The 27,863-nt window shown below is 41.1% G+C and overlaps 1 protein-coding gene across 13 annotated transcripts in view; it reads left to right on the top strand.

Moving 5' to 3' along the window:
• Positions 1 to 7,505: 7,505 nt before the first annotated feature.
• Positions 7,506 to 27,863, top strand: part of cast (calpastatin) — a 38,535-nt gene continuing 18,177 nt past the window's right edge. For 3 of the 13 annotated variants that reach the window (XM_069677631.1, XM_069677630.1, XM_069677633.1), the window contains exons 1-2: positions 12,314 to 12,429; positions 23,263 to 23,313. In XM_069677631.1, the coding sequence (XP_069533732.1) occupies positions 12,355 to 12,429; positions 23,263 to 23,313 (126 nt within the window). In that variant the 5' untranslated portion in view covers positions 12,314 to 12,354. Of the gene's footprint in view, positions 7,626 to 8,182; positions 8,417 to 9,093; positions 9,184 to 12,313; positions 12,430 to 21,143; positions 21,310 to 23,262; positions 23,314 to 27,863 lie in introns of those variants that run through there. The other 10 variants (XM_069677640.1, XM_069677638.1, XM_069677641.1 and 7 more) reach the window with 8 other exon arrangements.

Consider the following 27,863-nt stretch of genomic DNA (forward strand, 5'->3'; position numbering starts at 1 on the left):
AGGGGGGGGGTCTATCTGACTAAAAATATCCCACTGTTCGTCCCTGGAGGAGCAGGAGGAGGAGGAGCAATGAGGTAGAAACACAACAGTAAAATAAATCCTATGTGATCCTATAATATAAGATGATCATTATGCGGTTGATGATGTCGTGCAGCATCTTTTTGCTGAATCCATTCACTTTTAATCTGCACGAGACAATCCGCGTGACACGAGCAACGCGCGACTGCTCTTTTGCTGTTTTGTGCAAAAATGTATGAATTTAAAGAAACCTGTCACAATCAATAATAGAAACACCTCCGTGTTTCCTATGGCTGTTTTGACGTCACTATGAGAGAGACTGACAGAAAGAGAGAGAGAGAGAGAGATAGGAGGAGGGTTTCAGCACCGCGGATAGCTCCTCGTTTTCTTACCGCTGATTCTCATCAGGAGATCAAACTGAAACCAAACACCGGGACGAGAAGGGAAATGGGTCAGTGTACAACAGTAATAATAGAAAAAGATGTTGTTGTTTATAACAAGCTGTGGCGGAGCAAGTATCCACATCCTACAGCCTACTGAAACTACCGTCTTTAAACTACAAACTAATTGTCAGTTGAATATGCCAATAGTTCCAAAAATAAAGTAGTTCATTATTGGTGGAGCAAAATATATCCACTTCATAAACGGATTGGTTGTATAAAAAGCTAAAAAATAAATCTTATTTCAGAAAGAGGGCATTTATTTTGAAAGTACATTTCCCCTCCTGACGTTTGGATTAGAAGAAGCATGCCAGTAGGCTTTGTGATCATTACTGTATTGTTGTTTTCATTATATGTACAACAACATTATGATTATATCATCCTATTTAAGTTGTTGAAATTGTAATACGGTGCATACACATAAATACAAGCATAAAACACATGTTAAGTCATTATTATGATTTTTTTTTAATATGTAAAACTACATTAAAAAAACATGTTTTGAAGAATCCAATACATTACAATGCATGCAGGGAAATATGCTATTATGCTAGCTCTACTTTTTGACACACTTACATGAAGGAGGGAACATTTTTGCATGTTACAGAAGTTGTATTGACTATAAGATAATCCTTTATTGATCCCAAGAGGGGAAGAACAATTTGGATACAATATGCACCATAAATATTACATATTTATAGATGTAAACTATCGTTGACTATTTTACAAATGACAAATATATATTGGAGACAATATGCATACTGATATGCCACACACTCTTTCATTTGATGTAACATTCAGTGATCCATGGATCATTGAAAGTGAGTTAAAATGTACTCTGCAAATTACCAGTGATAATTGTGAGTCCACGCTAAAGTCACACATAAACACAGGTGTTAAATCAGGGAGGGATCATGCAGCATTGGGAGTAATGGATGATCAGTGTCTCCTTCCAATAGATAACACTGTTGTATGTCACTGCCGTTCAAAATGACTCCATACTAAATGTGGGAGGAGGTTACCACATCTCCACTGACATTTAATTGAACAGGCAGAACACAATGCTGGTAGATCATCATAAGAGCAATTCAAAGACAAAAACGTCTTTCAGTGTACCTTTTTTCATTGTAAAATGTGTCCTGCTGTTAAACGTCATCCTAACAGTGTTTGCAGGCAGTCGTTCAGAGGTTTTTATGGTGATTCTCCTGCCAGCATCAGACCTTGTGTGAGATGTTTGCTGATGGAAACTGAGGGTCAGTGTGCTGCCTGTTGAGTGGCTGTTTTTCTTTCCTGTCTGACACAATGGAGGCCGTGTTTGTGCAGTTCATGTTCGACAGGCTGTGTAAGTTACGCACAAACAAACAACACAATAAGAGTATGACGAAAACAAAAGGACTCTTCAGTTTAATATTGTGTCTGAAAACAGAGGCAGCTTGTTGGTCATTGTGAGTTAAACTTCACAGAGCTGATCATGTCTGATAGCCGCGGTCGTCTGGCCGTGTGCAAACAGATCTGCAGTATAATCCACGTTTACCTAGCAACAAGTGTTTGCTTTGAGTGAGATGCTCACTCAGGCACAGAGGAACACACAGACCGAGAGATGTAAGCAGGAGGGACGATCTAAAGAGCAGGGTTTCATTACAGAACAGTGAACCTTTGACTTTATTTCCATTGATTTTAAACATCCTCTGTCCTCATTTCTGAGCTGTGTGGGCGTTTATTTCACAACTGTGACCTAAGATCACTCATCCGGCCTTCCTTATTGCAGAGAAAACACACACACACACACACACACACACACACACAAACACACACACACACACAGAGTCACAATTTTTCATCATATGAGCTGCTTCATCAGCTAATTATTTTTCCAGCTCCACGGGCGGACGGTAAAGGAAAGCCCCGGCTCTTAGCAGGAAGATGACGCAGATGAAGCCTCAGCCGCCCCAACAAACACTAGTTCATCCAGAATCAATGAGGCAGGCAGATAGACGTGAAGACTTCAGCTGCACTTCCCACTCATCTCTTATGGTTCAGAGACCATTACAGGATTTTGTGGCTATTTGGCAGTTTTTACTATAAGTTTTCAGTGCTTCTTCAAATCCAATTAATTTCACCCTGAGCTCTTCCTGCTTACAAAAGGCACAACATTTCAAAGCTTTTATTTTGAAAGTATAATAAAGGCAAATTAAAGCGACACTCTTATCATGAAAGACATCAGTGAAGTAAAGAGGCTCATAAAGGTGGATGAGATCCGTGCACTCCCTTCATGTCACCCACCATCGCTGTAACAATCAATGAGGACTCACGGTTGCCATGCCGACCGCCGCCTTTTGTCATCTTCGGTGTCACCGTGGTCATCAGAGAGCAACGGTGTGACAAATCTTCACCCACGATTCACAACACGCGTCAAGGAAACAATGTACTGTAGAGCACTGGAGCTTAAATGTGTGTTTAAATCTCATCAGGTGACCGTTTTCACCTAAAGCATCAAACATGATGAAATGTGCTTTGACTTCTGGTCATTAATGTGAATGAAATTAAATAAAAAAACAATATTCACTTGGCTGTGATATTATAGCCATCACTAAAGGCATTTTTGTATGAAGTTGTGTAAGAGGTGGATTGAGCAGATCAACATCTGAACATTTTCATAGATTTTCCTTCTAATTTTGTGATTAGAATAATACATTTTGATTGCAATTGTATCGTTTTTAAAAGAGATTTTGGAGAGAAGATTTTTGCAGCTTGAGTTAGAAATAACAATACATTTTATATACAGTTTTTATACCTGAGACGGTTAAAACATGCTTTATGATCAGTAAACACAAGAATAAAACTGTCACCTCTGTAGATATGTAGGAGTGAAATATTAAAATATTAACACAAGAGATAGCATGTTATATGAACACATGAATATTCTTATGAATATCATAAATACAGTCACTTTCGAGGTTTAACAAAAGGGAGAGGGCCCAGATGCAGACTTAAACAATACGTTTAATGAACAAAGAGGCAAAAGGCTAAAACAAAAGGCTTACTGTTAAATCCAGGCAACAAATAACATCAGCAGGTGAAACACTCGGGGAGCCACGAGGAAGGTGCATTAAGATAGGCAAGGATGAGCTGGCACAGAAGGGAAGGAGCACTGAGAAGTACACACGGGGTCATTTGACAAAGGTGAAAATAATAAGGGATGGGCACACAATTAGAAATGCACAGAGGCAGGAAGCAAAGCAACACAAGGGTAAAGAATGACAAAACAAAACAGGAAATGATACTAAACATCCAAATCTATAACTAAACAAGGATCACACATGACACACAGTACACAGTAATAGATTCAGTATATTAAAAATCTAAGGCCTCTGTTTAACTGTGGTGTTAAAAGTGTCTCCTTGCCTGTTTGTCTTTGTTTGTCTTTGCACCAGCTGTCATTAAGAAGTCAGCTGTTATAGGGTCATTAAGCAGCAGAAGCTTCAGTCAGTCCACAACGCTGCTGTAATAATGTCGTGAATCAGAGTAAAACCAGAAACATGAGGATCAAAGGTTAAGCATCTGTTTCACTCATTCATGTCGCCAAAGTCCATCAAATGTAGAATAAATGTCACCTCTTATCAGCAGGTTCTGTACAAATGTCGCTCTGGTGGCACTCAGATCGGCTTCACTCTGCAGCTGATAGACGGTTCCTTCATGTGGGGATGTAATGTTATCAGTGTGTGAAGGTCACATGGACTGTAGGTCATCACACTGGTGGACACAGACGACGCTCAGACATGCAAGACACAATTTCACCTACAGTGTATCACATCGGAGCTGTCCGCGCCGCACAGACAAGACAGATAACAGACAAAGAAGAGTGTGAGTGATCGCAGGAGGCACAGCAGACAGGAAGTGAGCCGATCACAACATGTTTCTCTTTGTGTGTCTTGTGGTTTATTTCAATCAACCCCCACACAGCATCAATTCAACAAGTCAGTCAGATCAGTGTTGTTTTTCCAGACAGCTTATTATTTGAATAGACAACATCATACACATGTTAGTAATCCATCCATCCATTATCTATATGGCTTATCCTTTTTCAGGGTCCTGGGGGGCTGGAGCCTATCCCAGCTGTCATTGGGCGAGAGACGGGGTACACACTGGACGAGCATGTCTTTAGACTGTGGGAGAAAGCCAAAGTACCCGAGAGGAACCATGCATGCACAGGGATTACATGCAAACGCCACACAGAAAGGCCCACTTCGTCTGAACCAGGATCCAAACTAGGAACCTTCTCGCTGTGAGGGGACAGCGCTAACCACTGCACCACTGTGCAGCCCTATGTTAGTAATATTTATTGCAAAGATCTTTATACAGGGGCAGATCCAGACTTGTTTGACTGAGGTGGCCCAACTGGGGCACTATGTTATGCAGGGGTGGCATTAAGTATGTCTGCACACAAACACACACATGAATGAAAAGCATTTATTTACACTTTCTATCTCTACTAATCTACTTTGACTAATAACATTAAAGTATCTTAAAGATGATATTTTACTGTGTATATTTCTTTTATTTTTAAAAAGTAGTTTTAAGTGGCAACATATAAATCCTCGAAGCTTAATTCTTTAAGGAGTCAAAAAGAAGATGTAGGTCCAGAGTAACAATTCAAAGCACAGCCCAAATAGTTGATTTTATCATAAGTCCCGCCTCTGACAAGGCAAATAGCCAATCATAGTTTAGGATTTTGGGGTGGCCAATCAGATCTGGATCTGCCCCTGTCTATATATCATAGCCCACCGTACCAATGTGACATGGTCTAAAGGTCACCATTATATTGCTAATAAAAATAAAACAATTATGGTAATCAGTAGATAGCAGTTAATACGTTTTAAAATATCATGGTTACCAAGATGTAATAAAGGAACTGATGAGACAGATATTGCAGAGACATAAAAACATCAGTGTGGAACAAAGACATCTGTAGAAGTACAAAATATATCCTTTAAAGAGTTAGATGAAAAGTTAAAGAAAAAAAACACTAAAAAGTATTGGGTCACTGTGGGAGAAATGTACTCTTAAGGAAAAGGAAGTTTGTTAAATTTCAGTAGATTATTGTGCTCAGAGCACCGGGCCTTTCCCTCACACATGTACAAAAACACTGATGTTATGTCAGACCTATATGTCACTTTTACCATAAACATTGTAATGTATCACAGAGTACAAACATGAAAACAAACCAGGCAGATATAAAACAACAACACAACCGGAGCAGCATGCAGATGTGCAGCTTTAAAGACCAAATCTAAGTTAGATTAATGGATGTAACGAATGAATATTTCCATTAAAGTGCTGATTATTGTTTGATGATTCACTTGGTCTATAAAATGTCAGAAATGTTCCACTATGATATAAAGCAAGAAAAGCAACAATTACGTTTGTCTGAGGAGTTGAAACAAGAGAAAATTTGCTTGAAAATGTTCCATAAATATCGATAAACTAACAAAATAGCAGCTGATTTATATTCAGTTGATCAACTCAATAAATGGTTAATGATTTAAGTTTTTTTATTGGCTGTAGTGGTGAAGGAATAACCAGATCTTTGTAAGTAAAAGTACTAATACCACACTGTAATTATCCAGAAGAATATGTAATAAAGTATAAAGTTAAAGTACTCAATGCTAAGAAATCACCAGAGTCTTACTATGATACACTGTATATTTCCAAACATTCAAGAGACATTGGCTGTGGCTCAGTGGTAGAGTTGGTCACCTTTCAATCAGAAGGTTGGTGGTATTATCCCTGGCTGCCACAGACACATGTGGAAGTGTCCTTGGGCAAGACAGTGAACCCAATACCGGTGGCATATCATCAGTGTGTGTATGTGCTTCGTACTGTATTCCACAGTTGGGCACGTTTTGCATAGCAGCCTCTGCTATCAGTGTATAAATGTGAGTGTGAATGGGTGACTGTGACATGTACTGTAAAAGCACTTTGAGTGGTCGTAAGACTAATTTTAATTGCTATTGGGCGTAACTAATTTCTTTAATGGCTTTGTTATTTATTATAAATGTATTTATTGTTTATTAACTGGATAATAGGTAGAAATGCCCATCACTATATTTTAAAACTCAAAGTGGCACCTGTCTTGTTTTGTCCGACCATCAGTCTAAACCTTAAAATTATTCAGTTTTCTGTAACTTAAGACATGAAAAGAACACAAATGGGCATTTTTGCACATAAAAATTACTTGATTAAGGATCAATGTTTTACAAAACACTTGTTTAGTTTTTTGTGTAACTGACTAAACATGTTTTATTCAACTGATAAATTAAGATCTAATGTTATATCCTTTTTGGTAGGTACAGGTCGTCATTTTTGTATGTACAAATCTTCATTTTAAACTAAGTACTTTTAAAATAATGCAGCTCATTATTTAGATGATGTTTTATATATAAGAAAGAATATCTGAATACCTCTCAGGTCAGACATGAGGCCTGCGCTGACTGTGTTGGCTCGTGCAGTTCCTCCTTCTGCCACCACGGGGCAGCCTTGCGACAAATAAACACACCAGAGCTCACAGAGAGGAAGAGAAACACATCAGCGGTGAGTCAACTCTTCCCTGCACTGTTGGGCGTGTCCCTTCATGCTCCCAAAAATGCAGTCTGAGCACCTCCTGCACTAAATAAATGTTGCATGAAGATTTGGAGCCTAAAATTAGACAGATTGGGATCTTCCCCAATTCTCCGAATCACGCAGTCAAAGCAGTTTGCATTTCCTTGTTCACATCGGCCCTTTTATCCTCTTAAAGTCCATCTAAATAAGGGCGAAATGTATATTTGATTGTGTTACAGTCTGAAACCTCTGACATTAATGTAGGAAGCACATCAATGATAAAGGACAAGATCTTACTTGCTGCGGCTCCCAATCCACAACACAAAGCTCACTGCAACAAAAATGTGCTTATGTGCCAGCATCTTAAATCAATCATGAAACGAAGATCTATGCGGGAGGGGCAAGTTATTTTGCACAGAGGGGCAGATCAGGCAGCAGACTTCTGACTGCCAACAGAGGACTGAGGGCGCAGGAGGAAGCTCTGAAAGTTCATCCACCCGTGTTTTAAAGATGCCACCTAAAAAGAGAGGCCATGGACACCATAAAAACACAAAGGGGGAGAAACAAGTAAGTTTTTTCTCTCTTTCAATTCATGGAAGACATTTGGAGCAAAGGGAAGAGCAACTTCTGAACGTGTTTCTGGATGTTTCCAAAAAGGTCTGGTTGATTTGTTCTCGGGTTGATTTCCTAACGCATTTTGCTGTAGATGATTCGCTGTCATCCACTTGTATGCACATGGAGTACTTCTATAGTCTACATGTTTTGGACTTTCTGTGACATGCAACTTTGCAGGATGGCAGCACTGGGTGTTGGCTTCACCTTTCTGCATCATCGGTCAATCGATAGCCTCTATCAGCTGTTGTCAATGGCTGCAAAGCTGGTGATTGGCTGGTCTTGTTTTCAGATGTTTTTTGCCCACTGCAACCAGAACAGCGTCTGATTAAACTTTAAGGCCAACACCCCCCCTGCAGAGAAGTGAAGTTCACCTGGAAACAGTCCAGTTCCTTCTGTGGAAATTTGTTTGTGAGTGTGTGTGTGTGTGTCATGTTGTGAGTGTGTGTGGGTGGGTGGTACTTTAAGGAATAGCGCTTGATTTCTCTTTAGTTACGCGGAAGAGCCAGAGACCCCATTTGGAGAAAAATGGCTTTACAGTGATCTTTCTGAGTCAGATGAAAGCTTCCAGTGCAGATATCTGTGTGTGATAACTATCGAAGTGTGTATGTGTGGGGAGTGGCACAGTGTTTGGAGTGGCATGAGAGCAAAGATCCTTCGGTAAGGGCAGGAGAGAGTGGCAGTGCACAGTTGAATCCTTCGCCTTCTGTTTCCTCATGGCGTATGCAGCGTTCTATCTGAGCCAGGTGAGTACATCTGCTGCTTGTTTGAACCCCTCTATCTCCTCTCCCCTCTGGCAGTGAACTTAATAACTCTAAGGTAAAGGTTGGCACACGTAGCGACGCTGCGAGTTTATTGCACATAAGTCAGCACACCTCGTGTGAAAGTATTTAATCTCTGCTGAATGGATGCTGTCTAAAACTTGGCATAGGCTTTAGGAGATAGTGAATTCAATAAGTAATTGTGAGGGCTTTGCCCATATTCTGTCACACACTTTGTTTATATATGAGGGTGTGTGTGTGACTGTAAAAATAACAGGCTTTATTCAGATGTTATTGCTCTAGGTTAGATCAGATGGTGAAACAAACTGCAGTGTGTTGTTACCGACTATAAACTTCTTTTTTGTAAATTTATTATTTGAATTACATTTATCATGGTTGCTTACAGAAGCACAGTAATATAATTAAAGGCTAGTTGACTTGTGTAGCTTTTCTCAAATAATCCCAAAAAGCATAAATAGCACTTTTACATGAAATATTCGTCAGATGTTAAATAAATAAACTCCAACACAATAGTCTGAGATCACTGCATCCTGTCCAGACCTTCTATTGAATTCACTGCCTAAACTCATTCATCCCTTAAAGGCTTTGCTCCTATAATAACAAGCTGTTTTTTGTGTATATGTGTGTGTGTATGTGTGTAGACGGGAGGAGCAGCTGCTTCCCCACCTGAAGTCCATCACAGTAGCAGGTTTTTACCCTCCTCTTACACTGCGAAGTACTACTATGGCCAGGTACAGACTCATCTCCTCCTCTGTTTCTGCTGTTTCATAGCCAAAGACAAAAAAAAAATCAGGAAAAAAAGGGATATTTTTGGTCTAATTTCTATAAACTGACTAATATAATGGAGTTTTGATTTCCTACATGGCTCTTATAACTCTTCAACCTTTACCGTAAACATTTGAGGACCTAAAAGTGTTGGCTTGCACGTCAAAAACGACTGCATACTTGCATAATGCTGCAGACGGGTGCATATTGTTCTTGAGTAAAAGGACAGGCTGGATTGTCAGTATGTTCTGTATGTGAAGGAAGCTCTCAGTGTGTGTTTGTCTCCCTCTGCTGATGCAGCGATGCCCGAGAAGCCGTGAGCTCGTAAACGCTGATTCCTCAGATAAGAGCTGCTGGTCTGTGAATCTCCTGTCTGGGAAAGCTGTCTGTGTTTGCACTCTGTCGAAAGCAGTTGACCTTCACACTTTAGATTCCCTTTTATTTGACGGTCATCAAATATCAAAACACGTGTGATCTTGTTAATCTTATCTGCAGCCCCTTTTTAACTATGTGTGTTGCCAGATTATTCCCACACTTTCCCGACTGCAATCAACTCAAGCATGTCCCTGAAATCTTTTTAAAATGATGTGAAACATCGCAAAAAAGTAGGTAAATGTTCATGTACTTCCTGGATATGTAGGTGACCCGGTGTGTGGGGTGGTGACAGCACAGTCAGGATAGCAGTGACTGTAGTACGACATGGGTCTAAATATAAATGGGTGCCAGTTTAGCAAAGGAGTCCAGTTACATTTGTACACTTGAGGGGCTCTGGCAAACTTGTTTGTGACAACATCTGGTGTTTCCTCATACATTTCATCACTGGTATCATAAATCTGAGATTTTTCTTCCGGGTAGCGCTCGTATTTAAAATATTAAGCTTCCACTGTTTGTGCAGGTCTGATCATCTCAAGCCAAGAAAGAAAAACAATTAGCAGCACCACCACACGCCAAACAAGTTATAAAACATTATATAGGTGTTTGGGAGTTTACCAAACAAGACTTTTGTTTCCCATGGTGCACCAGCTTGTTTATAGGCTGGGTCGTTTGGCTCTTCACATCGGTAAAGGTGTGTCCATCTGACATGCAGGGAGTGTGCCTGTGCTGTGGTTACATGTGCAGAAGCCTGTGCACAGACATGTGCATGCATGAGCATTTGCACAAGTGTATGTTAAATCCTTTAGGGCCACGTACTGTATATACCTGCTCTGCATGTCATTAGGCACAGAGAGAAATGGTAGAGAACCAAAGTTGATTGACTTCATTCCATTACTGTGTGAACACACTGGCTGATCAGATGGACACAGCCCCACCCCCTCGCATCTCACACCCAGCTCTCATGCTACTCCCTGCAGACAGTTTGGAAACCTCTGGAATCATTTATTTGTTTTTAATTTGTTTAAAGCCAAACTATAGCTGAATTATTAAGATCTAAGAGGGCCTATTTGCTTATTTTGTTACTGCAACAGTTAGGCCTACCGGTGTTGTTTAAAAGACTTTAATCATCCATGTTGACTGATATTAATGCACATGCTTACGTCTTAAATTAGCAAGAAATACAGTAGGGATTTGGTTTATGTCACTCACTTTTCAGTATAATATTGCAGCTACTGTGATGCTACAGGTTGCAATAACAGTGAAATATATTTTGCGTCTTTGATAATGTCTAAGTGGCCTTCCTTAAGCGCTCAAAACTCCACCCAGGCACAAATGTTTAACGACCATTGCTGCATGAACAGGAGTTTCACGTCCAGCACGTTTAAAGTCATTAACAGTAGATGACATTATAATCATATCCTGCTGAGGTGTGCTACTAAAACACAAGAGAGAGACCACAGACTGATTCCATCACAGTGACTCACTTAAAGACCATATTATCTGCACACCCCACCCATGAACTGCTCAATGGGGAGGCATTGATTAACAGGTGAGTTAAAGCCTCACAGAGCTATGACAGGAATTGCACTTTGCCTCCTCGTGTAAATGACAGCGACACAATGGGAGCAAAGTGATGGCGTCAGATACACCAGAAAACCTCGCAGTCTGTGTTTGTGTTTTCATGGTGGTGGATACAATGTAATGCCGTCCGTCCACTTTGCTAGTTTGCTGAATATGTTGTTCAAATAAAGCTCAGAGTGAAGCACGTCTCTTCAATAAAAAGAAGGGCAGGTGAAGGTTCAGAAAGCCAACACCCATGCCTTAAGCCTTAGTGGATCCATTAGTCATGAGATCAGCAGAAACACTCCCTTCATTCTTGTTTTCTAATAAAATTTCTGAGATGTCAACAATCGCCTCCATTTACTGTCCGTCATCGGGTCGACAGGTTGCTATAGATTTTGACCTTCCGACCTGGCACCAGATGTTGAAACATGCAGGGTTTAATCAATGTCCTCCCCTCCTATTATCCTCCAGAGAAACACAAGATAAGTGAAAGACTTCAGCTGTTGTTTCTTTTGGAAATACTTGACGCAGATGTAATACACAGTGAAGTCTGGGCCCGCCCTTTATTCGCAGAGGCAATTAAAGAGCCAGGGTGGTTGCACAAGCCTTTATTATAATGCTGCGTGTACATAACAAGTGTGTACTTAAGCATGTGTGTGCCTCTGTGCTCTGTGTTTATCACTGAAATCTGGGTGTGTGCGCGTGGTGATAAGCAGCTGGGATATTGTGTCAGATAAAAATATTTTAGATACGCTGCAAGAAATAGTTCCACACATCAGGTCATGCAGGTATTTTTTAAAGCGTGTGCGACCTTCTGTGTGTGTGTGTGTTTGTGTGTGTGTGTGTGTGTGTGTGTGTGTGTGTGTGTGTGTGTGTGTGTGTGTTAAAGTAGTATCTGTTACCCTGAGAAGCAGCTCAGATGTGGCCCCTCATCAGGTGGGTGTCAGACCCCGGTCAGCTCACTTCCCTTTATAGCCCAGAGAGTTACGGCCCGGCCTCTTGTGACTTCCACATCTGAGCCCCCCTACTTCTCCCAGACCACGCCCCCTTTTTGCTCCCTCCTCCTTTTCCTCCCTCCCTCTTTCTCTCCCTCCCGTTCCCTTCCCCGTGCGCTGGAAACATGCTGCAAGCCTACAGACCAGGCAGAGGCTGAAACACACACACTGACACACGCTTTCGGAGGCACTTTTTAAGCCAACATGGGCCAGATACTGAGCTGGATCCGAGGCCCACGGGACGGCCCGGCCCTGCAGGATGTGGCCGTGGAGGAGCAGGTGTGTGCAAATGTGTGTGTGTCTATGTGTGTGTGTGTGTGCTTGTGTTCTGTGGTATGTGCTGAGCAACTAATCCAAAAGTATCCACGTGTGTTTTGTTTTGTTAAAGTAAGTCAGCCTGCGAGTCTAAAGGTCCGCGTTCTGTTAGTTTTGCTCGTCTGGTTTGTCCTGCGTGTGCAACTGAGGACTTATAGGGGAAACACACATAAGGAGGAAAACTATCTTGGCACCCGGCCAAGCCAGACCTCCCTCTCTTGCTCGCTATCTCTCTCTCTGCTGGAATGTGAGTCTGCCGGTCAGCTTCTGCGACTTCAGGCTGAAGTTTGAGTTTAGTAGTCGTGAGATATTAAACCAAAGGCTGGGACAAGGCCTGCTTTGTTTGCTGAGAGTTGCTCCACGCACACAGCCACAGGGAAAATGCATAAATCCCTGTTAGAGATGGCTCTTTACATGAGATTAATGTGAGAATAGTTTTATTCATCTTCATCGAAGAAGAACATTAAGTTTGGTGTGTTTTAGGATGGGGGTTTAAGTTTTAAAGGTGTCGCCCGAATAGAATTCTCCTGTGAATATCTGCAGCTGATCATGCAATCTGAAAGGGTGTGTAGCAGAAAACAAGCTCAAGTGCTGTTTTTTGGCTTTGCACAAGTAAAAATTGCATGTACTGTAGGTCATGTCCTGCAGTGTCATTATCTTTTGTTACCTTTTGACATGTTTGGTAGAGAAAGCCAGCGACTGCGACGTGCTGATATGTGACAGGTCTGTCTGATGTCAGTACTTTGTTATCAGGGCTGTGCTAGTTTGCTATGAGTCACATTATGTGTTAAAGGTTAAAGAGCTAATGTGTCCTTCATGCAGCTAGCCTGCATATTTATCGTGGGAGTTTATTTTGTTGTGTTTTGGGCCCAGAGATTCCCAGCTCTGTCCTGCAGCAGTCTGCCTCCCACACATCCCACTGTCGTCTGGACCCATAATCATCAGACCGACAGGAAATGGGCACTGGGGAATCATATCGTGACTGCACATACAGGACCTTCAGAACTAAGTCTAAAAATGACAAGAGGACAATAGCTGAACACTTGCAGACGTGTCCTGAACACTTCCTAACTGTCAAACACACACATCTGTTACGAGCTGAGGCGAGATTGTGCTCATCAGGGATGACATTTGACACTTGTGTTTGCATGCCGTGCTGCGATCGACAACTGTTTTCAACACATCGCTGGATTCATGATTGATTTTCTACTTTACATCATCTATTACAGCCATGATAAAAATCCACTGAGAACACTTTGTTCTGCATCTATTTTTTCAAAATCTTTTAAGCTCATAGAAGTGGTCTACAATCAATGACAATGAGTAAAAAGACGATGTGAAAACGGTGTGAAATCAGGCTTGTATGGATGAAACTATTATCTCCTCAATCTGCAGTTCTCCTTAGCTCTACAGAGCTTTACAGTGACTTTCAGCCTTGCATTGTTTAGCTGCCCGGCCCATAGCTTTCCTGTTTTGACTCTTGCTCACTGTTCTCATTGTGTCATTTTTTGCTATGCAGTTGTTTTCAGTAGTAAAATCTTAAAATACCCTCCATACATTACCTGACCAGCACCAAACTGCAGACAGAAACGGTTAGTTACTGAACATAGTGCAGCTTTTAGCAGCTAAAGAGCTGGATGTGTCACTCAGGAGTTGGTGGAGACCAAAAACAGAGCTTAAAGGAAGTGAATATTAGACTTAGTGTCTGAAGCAAGACTCAAAATGAATGATAGTGTTTGTTTCGTTCAACCTATCAAGATAAAAGGTGATGACATGTCAGTGGTTTGTTGCCAACAAATTGTCAAATAAATTAGCTGTTGCAGGTTTATGTGCAGAGGTATTGTCATCAAAATATAAAGTCTAAAAATAAATTAGTCATTATGCTGACAAAAGGCCTATTTTTTATGATATTTAGACTATTTATTACACTAAACACTTGTTTCTGATTGGTTACTCACAGCATTCTGAGGTCTGCTATTTCTCCATAACGACCGTTGCTATGAAAAACAGACTGTTTCTAGGGATTTGGCTCTAACCACACAATCCCAATTTTGCGCAATAGCATTCCATCCATTATCCATTATCCAGTCCGCGATAACAACCTGCTCACTATACATTATCCTTTACATAAATAAGATTAAAGACCAGCTCCAGTCATGTTTTAAGACATATACAATGCTCTGTTTGAAATAATAAATTGTGTCTGATATCTTGTTCCTGCAGAATTTGTTTAATAACCTTGTAAAAACCCTCTCAAGGCATCTCCTCTTTCTCCCTCATAAAAAATTCCCAAATCTGCATAGTCCCCGCCCACTATGCAAATTTTCAACTGCCCCCTCTGTCTCAAAAACAGGTTTGTGACGTCTCAAACCTGCCAATCTGAAAACGTGTTGTTCAGCCTGTCCTTGTTACACTGCAGTTTAAAAGCAGACAGGCCCAGCCATGGAGATGACTGCTAACGTTGTCCCTGATATGTCTTGTAGCACATGGAAAACACCACATGGTTAAACACTGGATTTTCTTTAATCAAGGCATTCAGAGGTCTGCTATTCTTGATAACAGACCGTTGCTATGAAGAACAGACCGTTGCTAGGGATTCGGCTCTAACCACACTATCCATTATCCATTCTGCGATAACAACCTGCTCACTATACTTTATCCCTTACATATATCATAATTATTATATTAATGTGTAAGACATGCTGGTAGAGAAGGAACTCATTTCACTACTTTATATACTTGCACTTGCCCTGAAAAATAGTAAACAAAAAGTGTGGATAAAATGGAGATATCCAAGTATTTAAAAATTGCACTTAAGCACAGTGCCTGAGGACGCTGTTGACTTTTATTGCATTGGCCTAAAGCATTTAAGGTGGACTCCAGGGCAGACGCTGCTGACTTATTGACCAAGTGAAAGTCTGGGGTCAAGCCTGTGCACTTTTCCATGTCAGGAAATGCCAAACCAGGACTTGAATTTGCCTCTATTATCTCTTGAAATAAACAACAGAACAGCTGGATTGGTCAGCAGGAGCAGGAGTAGTTCCATAATTCCATAAACAGACCTTTACTGCACCTGTTTCTGGTGTTTGGAGACGATTCTTTGCAGAGTTTCTACGTGTAAGAAGGTGCAATGTTTAAATAGGCAGGAGGGGATCAGCTGTAGAGATGGGATGCTTCAGCACGTGGCGCGCTCTAATAAACCCTCAGGTGTGTTTGTGCCAGAAAGGGAGGGGGGGCACACTGTGTGCATAGCGAACATAAATACACAGATATTTTGTTGACATGTATCTTGCGCTGCTATAAACTATCCCTCCATTTCCTGTTGCAAGTGTTTTTAAATGCCTGTGATTTTCCTGTCACGTGTCGTTCGCAGCACTCATCAGGACTCGTCACATTTCTCACTTCACCGTCAGTTTGGCGTGAGTTCACCGCGGATCCACATGTTGCTCTCAGGCTTTTTATCATATCAGTTATATAAAAGCAGCAGTGAGAGCGTCTCCAGGCCTTTGGGCTCACCTGAGAATCTGCTTGAGACTCTCTGTGAGTGTCTGTTCTGCTTTCTGTTTACTTGTGCCATGCTTGAGGAAAAGCTGCTGCACGTAGCCGCGTGATGTTTGTCAGGACAAGTAAGGATGGGTTATGAGGATCCAGCAGCTAGACGCTTACTGGAAATTGTAATGTGATATTATGATTGAGATTCTTGGAGTTGCTTCACACAAACACATGAGTGGAAAGCTTAGATTATATGTTAGAAAGCTTGTGATTAGTATGAGCTGGATTTAATTGCTGACAAGTCCCGACTACATCTTTATGTTATTGTCCTATCCTGTAATGTGAGACAAACTGTGTGAGGCGTATTAACTCTGCTGTAAGCTATAGGCCTTATCTGATGTATAGTGACAGTAGAGGCTGCAGGTAAGAAGAGAATGGTCCTACTTGTCATGTGTGTTCCTAGAGTTGGATGACGTGTGGGTCAACATCCAGGGGGGAAGAGCAGTGCTAAATTTAGAGCCTGTATGTGGACATGCAGCTGAGCAAAGGACATCTATAGATTACTGTGAGTAATATGGATGCAGCCAGGGGAGCAAGAGAGGGACTGTTTCACAGGGGTCACTATTTGTAATTTTCTTGCAAAGGTAACAATATAAAACATTTTTCAGCATTGTCGCTTTTGCAGTAAAAAGAGCTGTAAGCTGTGTACATCATTCCTATTACTGTGACCATGTATGTTCTCCAGGTTTGACTTTGATTTTAGCTTTGTGAAAACAAGCAGAGCTGTACACTGGCCAGCTGCCATATCTCACATTACTGAGCATCTCACCCACAGGTCAATAGTGGACTTTCATACAATCCTGTACTTGTATTACTAAACAGTCGGGCTGCAGGATATTGGAAAAAACAAAGAGGGCACATGTCTTTATAAAATAAATACATATAGACTTGTGGGCTGCAGTTGTGTTATTTATACGGTATGTCATCATGCCATTTCTAACAGTGTTCAAAGGTATGTTTAATCAGCGTGATCAGCACCATGACGTTAACTTTATGAAACGAAACTCACGTCTCCTGCTTCCTGTCGGCACACACAACCTCACGCCGTGTTTGTGCTGCAGGTGTAGCCACTAAAAGTAAACACTGCAGCACGTCCGCTCAGAGAACCGTCCGCTTACGTAACCTTGGTGTTAACCAGCACCGGGACGAGGTGCTGCTGTTAACAGGAATGCTCTCACTTATAAGTCACCTCGCGTAATGGAGCTGCTGCCGTCACAGATAATGTCTATGAGATGAACGAAGCTCAGTAATGCGAGGTGACTTTTTCCTGTGGATTAGTCATTGAAAAGTCTTCACACGTTGACTTTTGAAAGCGTGATAAAAATGGTAACACACTCGTGTTGTCTCTGCAGTCTTTAACAACGACGTTTTTGTTTTACTACAGCTCTCTCTTTCTCTGTACTTATTATGGCTTTGGTTTTGATTTGGCTATATAAATAAAAAATGATTGATTGATTAATTATGAGTAATAATTTATAATGCACATGTACTTTTGCCAAAAATGTAATCTTTCACGGTTATAATATTCAAGTGAAGACATAAAAAAAACTATAATTTCTGTATTGCATTTCAAAAACTCAATAAATGAATGTGAGGAGTATAACAGAAAACGTACACTGGATTTTAAGGAAAAAATATGCAGTCAGATACCCTGTAGCTGATATTGTGTCACTGTAACAGATGTTGAGTATAACTGCCAGTTTTTAGTCAAAACTAGCAGCATGGTTCAGGGCGTGGTGATGTAGTTTATTAGACAACATTTTGATCAGAGTGAAATATCATGACAATTGTGGATTAGGCCCTCAATATGTATTGTAAAGACTTTATCGATCGCCACAGTTTCCACCTGTCCAAAAGTCAAAACAGGATAAAAACAAGAGGCTCTGAGGCTGACACGGTGCAGCGAAAGCTAATGGATGTTGAGCTAAGCCTTATAAAGTTAGATTCCCACAGGTTAAGTTAAGGCAAATCTACACATTTAAATCTAAAGAAGGTCTGACTCTTGATGCCAGAGAAGTTGTATGTTAATAGCTCCATTTGTTGATTTGTTTAAGTGCACAAGGGGTCAGAAAACCAAGAAAGATGCATATCTGAGACACATAATGGCCTTATAATGTTAATATGCTGAACGAGTAATCAAACAGCAGTAGCATGGATTTTTAGTCATGTCTCTGGCAAAGTAGAAAACGCAAGTCAAATATTTACTCTCCTTTTTTGCTCTGTTTTTGTTTCCACTAACTTCTGAAGAAAACATCTGGCTCTTACAGTGGCAGTAAGCAACATGAACATTTCAATGGACAAAACCTTCTGCCTCTCTGTATTACTCTGCTACACCAAACATGTACACACAGTTTGCACCCGTATATATATATGTATATACAGAACAGAACAGTACAGAACATTTACAGCAAGTTGTCATAGCCTCTGCGTGTGCGCTGCTGATGACGCTAGTTTGTACAGAGTCACTGTGATTGACTAGTAATGTGGAAAGCTAACCCTGATTGGCTGTTTGATCATTTTACTTTAATATTGTTAGGGAACTGAAATGCTTAACATTCGTTATTTTAACCAAATTCTTATGAAATAAAGCTGCTTTCTGCTGCTAGGAACAAGGCATTAGACACAACCTCACAGTAAAACCAAAACAATAAGCTAAAACAGGCTAAAACAGCTCTGTAGCTCATTATTCCATGTCACTGTATCATAAGGGAGTATTTGTCTGGTTTGTCACCTTATCCTGGTTGTTAGTCAGCACACTCTGAGATAAGTTTTTCCAATTTATAGATTAAACTGCTCACTGAAACAAGTTCACACAGAGAACACAGATTCTTACTGGCAGCGACTGTTCAAAAACACATGAGATTCCCACACTCTTTTGTAACCCCCCGCCTCACTTTCTGGCTGAGTCTCCAACTAAATTCTACCAGTGTGTTTTCAATGTCAAAGGTTTGTCACCATGATCTGTCACCATAAAAAAACATGGGCAATCCAGCTTTATAGTCTTGATTGGTCAATCCGTCTGGATGGGTGTGCCTGTGGTCTGCTTCAGCTCCTCACATGTCAGCAAAGATAAGTGTTACCAGGGGTTTTGGTTTGGAGGAGTTTAGATCCAGTGTTCTTACAGAAACATACCAGCTCTTTCTCTCACACACATAAACACTCACAGTCAAAGTCACAAAGGCAGAGGGCAGCAGGCTGTGTTCTGCTTTGGGAGTCAGTCGGGCCAAAGCTGTTAAAGAAGATTTATTTTGAAAGGGCCCAAAACAGAAGCAAATATTTCTGCCAGGGAGATGCCAGGGCTGGGATTTTTGGAAGGCCTTTGTGTCCTTTAGAGATTTCAAAAAAGAATGAAGTCAGAGGAATAAAGGAACCAAGCAGACTGATCTTTTTGGAAGAAAATACAGATACAGATAATTATCACCCAGCTTTGGCTGAGGTAAAGCAGGTCTATTCACGTTCATGGAAGAAATTCAAACAAAAAAAACTTTCTTATACAGAAGGTAAAGGTCACAGCGGAGTGATATGAAAAGAAAGATGGCCTCCATCCATCATTTATACTTATCCTGTTCAGCCAATCCCAGCTGTCATTGGGCGAGCTGCGGGATACACCCTGGACTGATTGCCAGTCAATCACAGGGCTGACACATAGACAACCTTTCACACTCACACCTACGGGCACTTTTAGAGTCACCAATGAACCTAACAAACATGTCTTTGGGCTGTGGGAGGAAGCCGGAGTACACGGAGGGAACCCACACATGCACAGGGAGAACATGGGAACTCTGCACAGAAAGGCCCTCTATGGCCGAACTGGGGTTTGAATTAGGAACCTTCTAGTTGTGAGGCGACAGCGCTAACCACTGCACCACCGTGCAGCCTGGAAAATGCCTCCATCTTTTTGAATGCTTTCTAATATCAAAATGAATGCCAGGCCAAAAAAGAACAGAGCAAATAAATCAAAGCAAAACTAAAACTTTTTATTTTCTTTGTTTTTTTGCTTTCAAACATTCAAATGAGGCTGATGAGCTCATTTTTATGGGTTAAAATCTTTTATTATCCTGATATGTTTATTTCCGTACAATAGTGCAGAGTCTACAGAAGCTTGGCACACATTCTTGTGTTCATTCAACCTAAAACAACTCACTGATAGACACACTGAGCCTACACAGCAGCTCCAGACGCCACTCACACAATCCTCCATTTATTTTCACTCAAGTGCTATGACTATTTTTAGACACAAGGAGGTGCTGTGCTCCAAAGCCCTCCCCTTTTTCAAACAGGTCTGGTGTGGACTTTTTCATCCGAGAAGTTTTTTAAGGTCTCTGGATTAACTGAACTATTAAATAATAAATGCTCTGTATGCTGAGTGTGTGTGTGTGTGCGTGCGTGTGTGCTGAGAGGGGAGAAGTATCCCCACCATGTTTTTCTAAAATTCTTACACAACATCTGGCAGGAGTCCAGCAGCTGTGTTTCCTGTCTGCTTCTTTTTTTAGAGGCTACTTTGAAAAGTCCAGAGAGAACATGTCTGAACTTTTTGATCACATTTAGTCTCCTCCTATCTTAAATTCACAGTTTTTCTTTTCCTCTGGCCTGACTGTCTTTGGGTGCGGTTAAGACTCCATGTGATGTGATCCCTCCTCCCTCTCTTCTTTTCTTTCCAACCACACGCACACTCTCTGTGACTGTGTTGCTTGAGCAGCTCTGCAGCCTGGATTCCTAAGCAGTGAGTGTATCAGACACACCCAGCCTCTGCCAAACAACACTGCTGCTGCAAATCCACTTCTGCCTCATCATTGCTCAATCCCTCAGCTCTTCCTCCATTAAAAAAAAGTCTCCCTGCACTTATCTTGATGTAGGCCAGCATGTCAGTTATCGAGCTGCAACATCCCTCCTCGCTCAGCCTGCTCTGTCCCGGCCTAAAGTTTCCCTCGAGCTGACTTTATTTATTTTTCCTGGCAGGCGGCGAGCAGTGGGCGGGGCTTTTTGCGTCTGACTGTCCAATCTGACTGAGCCTGCTCTGCTGCCTTCAGGCTAAAGGAGGTGGAGCCCAAGCAGCACAGGCTTGTTGTGCAGCTTTGAAATAGGCGGAGCACCAGGCTTGGGCGTGTGTGTGTTTACATGTGTGTGTCTGCCTCTGTGTGTGTGTGCATGCATGTGTGTGTATGTTTGACATACAGTGTGGATTAGAGATCTTCCACGGCGGGAATCTAAGGTGAAGCAGCCTCAAGAGAACTTCTTGTTAGCATATAGATCAGCATATATAGAGGATACACACTCACAATCACACCTATGGTACGTATCTGGACTGATTTCCCCTTCATGTGCGCTCTTTTGTAACTGTATGTGTGTGTGGAGGGGCTTCCTGTTTGAGTGACACCTGCTGAAACATTTGACGGCTCTTTTATAGCAGAGAAGTGGTTACAATTAGACAGTTAAAGCTTTCCTGTTTTCATCTATTCGCAGCTCAGCATGTTGTGTTTGTGTGATATAACAGCAGCGCGTGATGAAAAAGTTTGCTGCGTTAAGTTTAGGAAAGTTGGCAGAAGACTAAAGGTTAATGTGCTGCTATCGTCATTTATGCTCCGAGAGCAACAGTACATGCATACTGAGGTATACTGCACTGCATGCTATGTTAGTATGCCATCAAGGCTGGACAATAAATCTTAATGTGGCTTTAAACTAAATAATCTCACAGTATTCAGTCTTTGGTTAACTATAGTTTGTTGCTTGCGTGTCTGTGTGCATGTCATAGACAAACAGAACAAATACAGCAAAATACAAGATCAGTTTGTGCATGTAAGTCTGCATTTAAAACATCAAACAGAAGCAACATATCCACCCTTTAGAGAATTAAGTACAGTGCAGTTTGATAGACTGATATATGAAGCCAGTCGAGTGCTGTTAACGTGCCCTGTTTGTTTCCGTCTCCTGGGTCACCTTGATGTAAAAATAAAGTGTATTAACAGCATAATGACAGCACAAAAAGCCGATTAAAGTAGGTTTGACAAATGACTTCACCCAGTTTACCCAGCTGTTTGCTTGCTTTCTCCCCTACAGCAACAATATTCATCCTCCTGCAGCTCTGCACTCGAACTTCAACAACAGTTAGCTGTGTTGTTACTGTCACTTCTGCTCCACATTCTTTCCTCATCACGCCGACTGCAGCTTTTCATTTTTACACCTTATACGCGAGCTGATTCACATTATCACAAGTGTCTGTTCGGACAAACTGTTTTGCTCTTGCCGGTGCTATTTTGGAGTTGTGGCAGCAGCTAGCTAAGGAGCAGTTTCCAGCCTTTTTTTGCATGTGCGTGTCTGTGGTTTGTCGGGTGTGGCCCAGCATTAGTCATCAGTTTTCATTACAGGCACAAGCTACACAGCTTTGATCGCTGTTGTTGGGTAAGGCCTGGGTGTACCGCATTGTGTCCTCACTTCTGAGAGACAGAAGAGCTGCGAGAGACAGGTACACACGTCATGCAGAGAGCAGATGGTCTGATGTTTGACATGCGTGCAGGCATCCTCTGAAACAGGAAAAGGATAGACTCAAACCTCGAGCACATCGACAGTTACGTTCTAAGATGATGTGTCAGACTGACTGCCAGTTTGAAATGAGAAATGGTTCCAGTTGGCACTAAGCTGCGGTTATCCACGCTCAAAAGTCTTGTGTCTATTTTGACCTCACTCACTCGGGTTTCAGCAGGCAGTGTGCCCTGCTCTCCCAGAATGACCATGACGTTGCTGTTAGTGCCCTTTCAGTCAATGTTGGCCTCACTGGTTACTGCTACAGTAATTAAAGCTCTGCGGTTTTGTGTATGCGCAAGCAGGCCAGGGTTTAAGAGTGTGTGGCTGTCATGCGTCTAACCATAGGAAATATGGTCAAGCACCCCTGAGTGCCATCCTGTGAAGTACTTTTTTTGTTAACAGGATTTTGGGCCATTGTTCCACAGAGCTCACAGGCAATGTTTGGCCTTTGGATTGCTGCTGTTTTGGGAAAATGACTCGTATCGGTCACAAAAACTGTGTGTTGTGTTAGAACAACTGTGTCTGTATTTGTTAAAACAAATGCTAACATGCTTCGCTCTTGGTCAGAAGGTCTGTGTCATATATGTTTTAGTGTGTGTGTATTCAACGTTATCATGATGTTTTTATGTACTGTTGTGTTAAGGTCTACAATTGCATTGATTCAGTCTTTTTACCAGTTTTGAACTGTTGTTTAATGGCCTCAATATGTCCCTTACAATACAGATACATGGCAACTATCGGCCTCTTCCCCTACCCAGACAAAATTTCTATAAGGTACAGCTGTATGAAACTTTTCCTGTCTGCACACCTTTTTGTTTTTGTACTGTTCGTGAACTGGACAAAATAACGAGAACACCTTAGTACACTGCTGCGTAACGTTGTCTCAATACAGTCTTAAAAAATGACTTCAATGTGAAACTGTCACAGTACAATTAAAGGTAGTAAAATTGCTGCCGGGCTTTCGTTAAGGATACATTTGATATTAAGGTGTTCCTGTTACTTTGTTAGCCACAGCATGATAAGAGTCCTGTATAAATTATCTGACAGAGCCAAAGTCATAAAGCACTTGGAGCTAGCTTGCGTTCCACTAGCTTCTGCTCCCCACCATGACTTCTGTTTGTCAAATGTTATTAAAATGAGTCAGAGATTTCCTGTCTAAATTCAAAGCTCAGCTCATACTATCTATTTATGGTTACAACAAGATTTGAGTCCCTATTTTAACAAAAACATAATCTCAATTTAATTAGAATTGACAAACTAACACTACAGTTAGCATTTCATTTTAATCGACATGCCAAGTGCTAGTTAACAAGTTAATAACCCTTTCCCATCAAATTTAGCACGTTGACGCAGGTTTTTCAGGCCCGGGAAGCCCCGCTAATAAATGCAGATTGTCTCTTTTCCCATTGCCATTGGAGTATACTCCTTTCGGTCTCTTTTCTGCTGGGTCACCGTCTGATGTCACAAACGCGCCAGAAACGGGGTTAGTAAACAATAGTACGCACAAAGAACTTGCATTATACTCTTTGGTTAGCAGCTCTCTCATCTCGCTGTCTTGCCAGTGTTGCCGCATCTCGCACGGAACAAAGAACAAATTTGCTGTTGTATGTTGTTCTTCTGAATTTACGCGACAGTGGCTGGAACTTCAATGCGTGTCGTAGCATCGCGCCGGAAAGGGGGCGAAGATGAGCGCGTCGACGCAGGTTTTGTTTTCCCATCATTGCCGATCAGAGCCGAGGTGATAATTACCCGGGTCTACTGCAGAGTCATTTGACCCGAAATTGAATGCCGATTCAAACCTTTCCCACTAAGCAAAAAGCTGAGTGTTAACCGGTGTTAGCAGTTATTTTGACCAGTGGAAAAGGGCCTTAACATTCAACAAGCTAGTATTCTACCTTCTGTATGTTAGCTTGCTAGTGTAAACAGGTGTTTGGAGCTAATGTTATAATTACGTAAATGTTATAAATGTTATACATGTGAAATTGAGGTATCAAAAAAAAGTAAGAAGGCAACAGCTTTGAAACTTAAGCTAATCCCTTGCTCTTTGCTGTTGTTAGCATTAGTTGTTAAATGGTAATGAAAACATTGTTCAGCTTTGAGTAGGCTATGGAGGGTTCAGATTAGGCTGTGAAACACAGAAGAAGATTACGTTAACAACAGAATAAGGACAGAAAAAAAATAAAATTTCTAGGTTTTCGGGAAAAACCAAAACTCTTCAAAATGATGTGACATAGCGGTGGCTAACCTGGAGGCAGAGCCAGACTTTAGCTTTTTGTAGCTCGCCGGTTAGAGCATAAATGCAAGCTAACACCACTTGGATCCATGTTTTTCCTCCTTGATGTCACCTGGGCCACAAATACAAGGATGAAAGCATGTTCACCATGTGTGAGGCATGTGCTCGAAGCAGCTTGAGCTTGTTTGCAGTGTGTCTGTGGATGGACAGTGTGTTATCTATGAGCAGAGAGCAGTCTTCTGTACAGGAGGCATGAGGAATGTAGGAATGCTGCAGTTTGGAGTCACAGCAGACTGAAAGCTTGCTAGGTGTTTGGGAGGGTCTGAGGTGAGCTCTGAGAGTTCACTCTGGTGACACAACAAACAGCTTTAGACAAACAACTGACACTCCTGTGTAAGGGAATAGATGATAACTGAAATTAGCTTACAGTTAAATGTTTTTTCTTGCCGGAAAGAGACTTTTGTGCTTGTGATTTCAGGCATTATTTATGGATCATTTTGATACTTTAATTTGAGTCATCTTGTAAACACGCTAAGAAGATCTCCTCCTTCTGTTAAATGCATTGTTTCCCTTAATAGTCTGTGAATGAAACAAGTAGCCTGTTTGTTTGCGTGTTTGAAAGGTATCTGGGTGGTTCTCTGTATGTGCGGCCTAACCTGTCTGTGTTAAGTGGCATCTGTCACACACAGGTGATGTGTTGGTTGACGTGTGCAAATGGTTTTCATGTCAGACCGAGCCTTGTCTTTCTACTTTGTTTATGTGGGTTTTTAAAGACTCAGTGATGGTAATTCAAATGCATGTGTAGTAACACATAACCTCCAGGAAGTGAACATTACTTATTGAATGTGTATGAGGGGTCAAAGGGTAAAAAGCAGTGTCACATTACCTTGAGATCAGAAATAAGGCACTGCTCTCATATGATTAAAGGCAAATGAGTCATCAAATCCTCTTGGCTAGCTTCCTTTGATTTCAGCTGGTTTGCAGATTATTCCAAACTTAGCTCTGACTTTCTCTTTGAAAGTTCCTTCAACTTTCATGTAAGGGAAAGTACAGCACAGTGATTGTGTCAGTCGTCCAGTCATTGGGACATCATGTTAAAAAAGTGAAAGCCAACACCAGCTTCCCTTCAATCAGAAGATATTCAGGCTTCTGTTTTATTTTTTGTGTAATTATTTCTTAAATAATGTCACTGTTATACTCATGTGTAACCTCAGTGCTTGAGAAGCAGCTAAAGTGTGTCTACAATAACCTTAAGTTAAAATCAAAAGCAGAATAATTTCTATGTATATGTAAGACATGATGACGTCTGTATTATACTTTATTTTAATCGGGTAATTTCAGGTTTAAGCGGAGTGTTTGTAATAAGACAACAACACAAATACACATTGACAATTTTTATAGGAAAAGCTTGACAAGTGTATAAATATGTATATTCATTTCTTGCCTGGGGTTAGATGAGGTAATTAACACCAGTCTAATGCCAGTCACAGCATCTAGTAAACTTAGCTTTCCATAAAGACTGAACGCAAGGGGAAACCGCTTCCCTGGCTCTATTGAAATTTGACACATGTTGTAAATGAAAAATAAAGAAGAGGAAGAACAACAACAACAAATAGCATTAAAATTACACATGGGATGATGGGCCTGGCTAGCGGTTTCTAACATTTCGCACTTTTTATGCTAAGCTAAGCTAAGCTAAGCTAACTAGCTGCTAAGTTTGGCATGAGAGTATTATGGATCCTATTAACAACACTTCGTAAAAAAAACCCTACACATATTTCCAAAAGTTTCAAACCTTTAAAAAGAGAGTAGTCAGACTTCATGTACTTGTGTTGTTGTCTTTGTTGTTAGCTGTGAGCTCTGGCTTTGCTGTACCATCACTGGTATCACTCTTGTCATCCGACACCGGGCCAGAAAGCCAATAGGAAACTGGCATTTCCCAAAATGTCTCAAGATTGCTTTGAGTAATGACAAAGGCTTGTTGTAAACAAGTTTTTATCATGACAATCGTGGACGAGTTTGATCTCACAGTGTTTGAATAAAGGACTTCTTGTATGGTTCAAAACTTCAACATTAGTTTTATAGTTTTACAGAGAAAAGAACTGAGCTGCTGGATTTCTCCCCTAGTAAAAAACAAAAAAATATCTGACTCATCCTGCAGCAGCAACCATCATATCTCTGTAGTTTTTTGTGGTAACTTGGCAACTGTTAATATTTACTGCAGAGGCAGGGGTAACATGACTTCCCCTGCAGCAGGGTGATACCCTTACTGCTTGTGACCTTACCTCCTCCCTTCTGCCACTTCCTCCTTATTCACTATCTAAGAAGCATTATGTTGACTCTTCCAACAATCAGTGATAATGATAATTATTTTTCAACAGAAAAATATGTGAAAGAGAAAAAAGGAACTGATATAGGAAGTGTGGGGTTTGTTTGACTTTCCTTAATATCAGTGTTCCTCACACTTATTGTAAATGTATCTGTTTTGTAAAGTTTACAGTACAAGTTATATTTCAATCCATGTTAGTAAGCACTAATATTTTCCAAGGTTATTCTTCCAGCTGACAGGTGTGGCATATCAAGAGGCTGATAAAACCACATGATGATTACACAGGTGTGTCTTAGGCTGGTCACAAGATGACTCTGTTTATACCACACAACATTTGATAGCAACATAACAGAGTTTAAGTTTATGTTTTTTCTGGTGTGTAAAAGAAATCTTAGATGCTTTTTTTCTTTCTCATGAAAATTGGAAGAAAAAGAAGTGTTGCATTTTTGTTAGATATAGAAGCCAAGTTAGATTTAGCAATGAGAATGATTCACATGTGCTAACCCTGAGCTGGGTTGTGACCTTATTTGTGTTGAATGTAACACCAGTGTGTGAGGAAATCACTGACAGCACTGAGCTGCAAACATTTCTGAATCTGAAGTCTCAGATTGCACATGGTGCAACTCACAGTTTCCTCTGTATGTGCCTGTCCTACCTGCAGTCACTCACAGACATTCAACCTGACTTTACCCTCCAGCAAGCCACTGTATAAATGATGCTCAGCTTGCTTGACAGGTTAACTCACTTAGGTGCTTAGACATG

Source organism: Semicossyphus pulcher, unplaced genomic scaffold, assembly GCF_022749685.1.
Source record: "Semicossyphus pulcher isolate SPU_LCO1_2020_fin unplaced genomic scaffold, fSemPul1.0.p SCAF_3, whole genome shotgun sequence".
Lineage (NCBI taxonomy): Eukaryota > Metazoa > Chordata > Actinopteri > Labriformes > Labridae > Semicossyphus > Semicossyphus pulcher.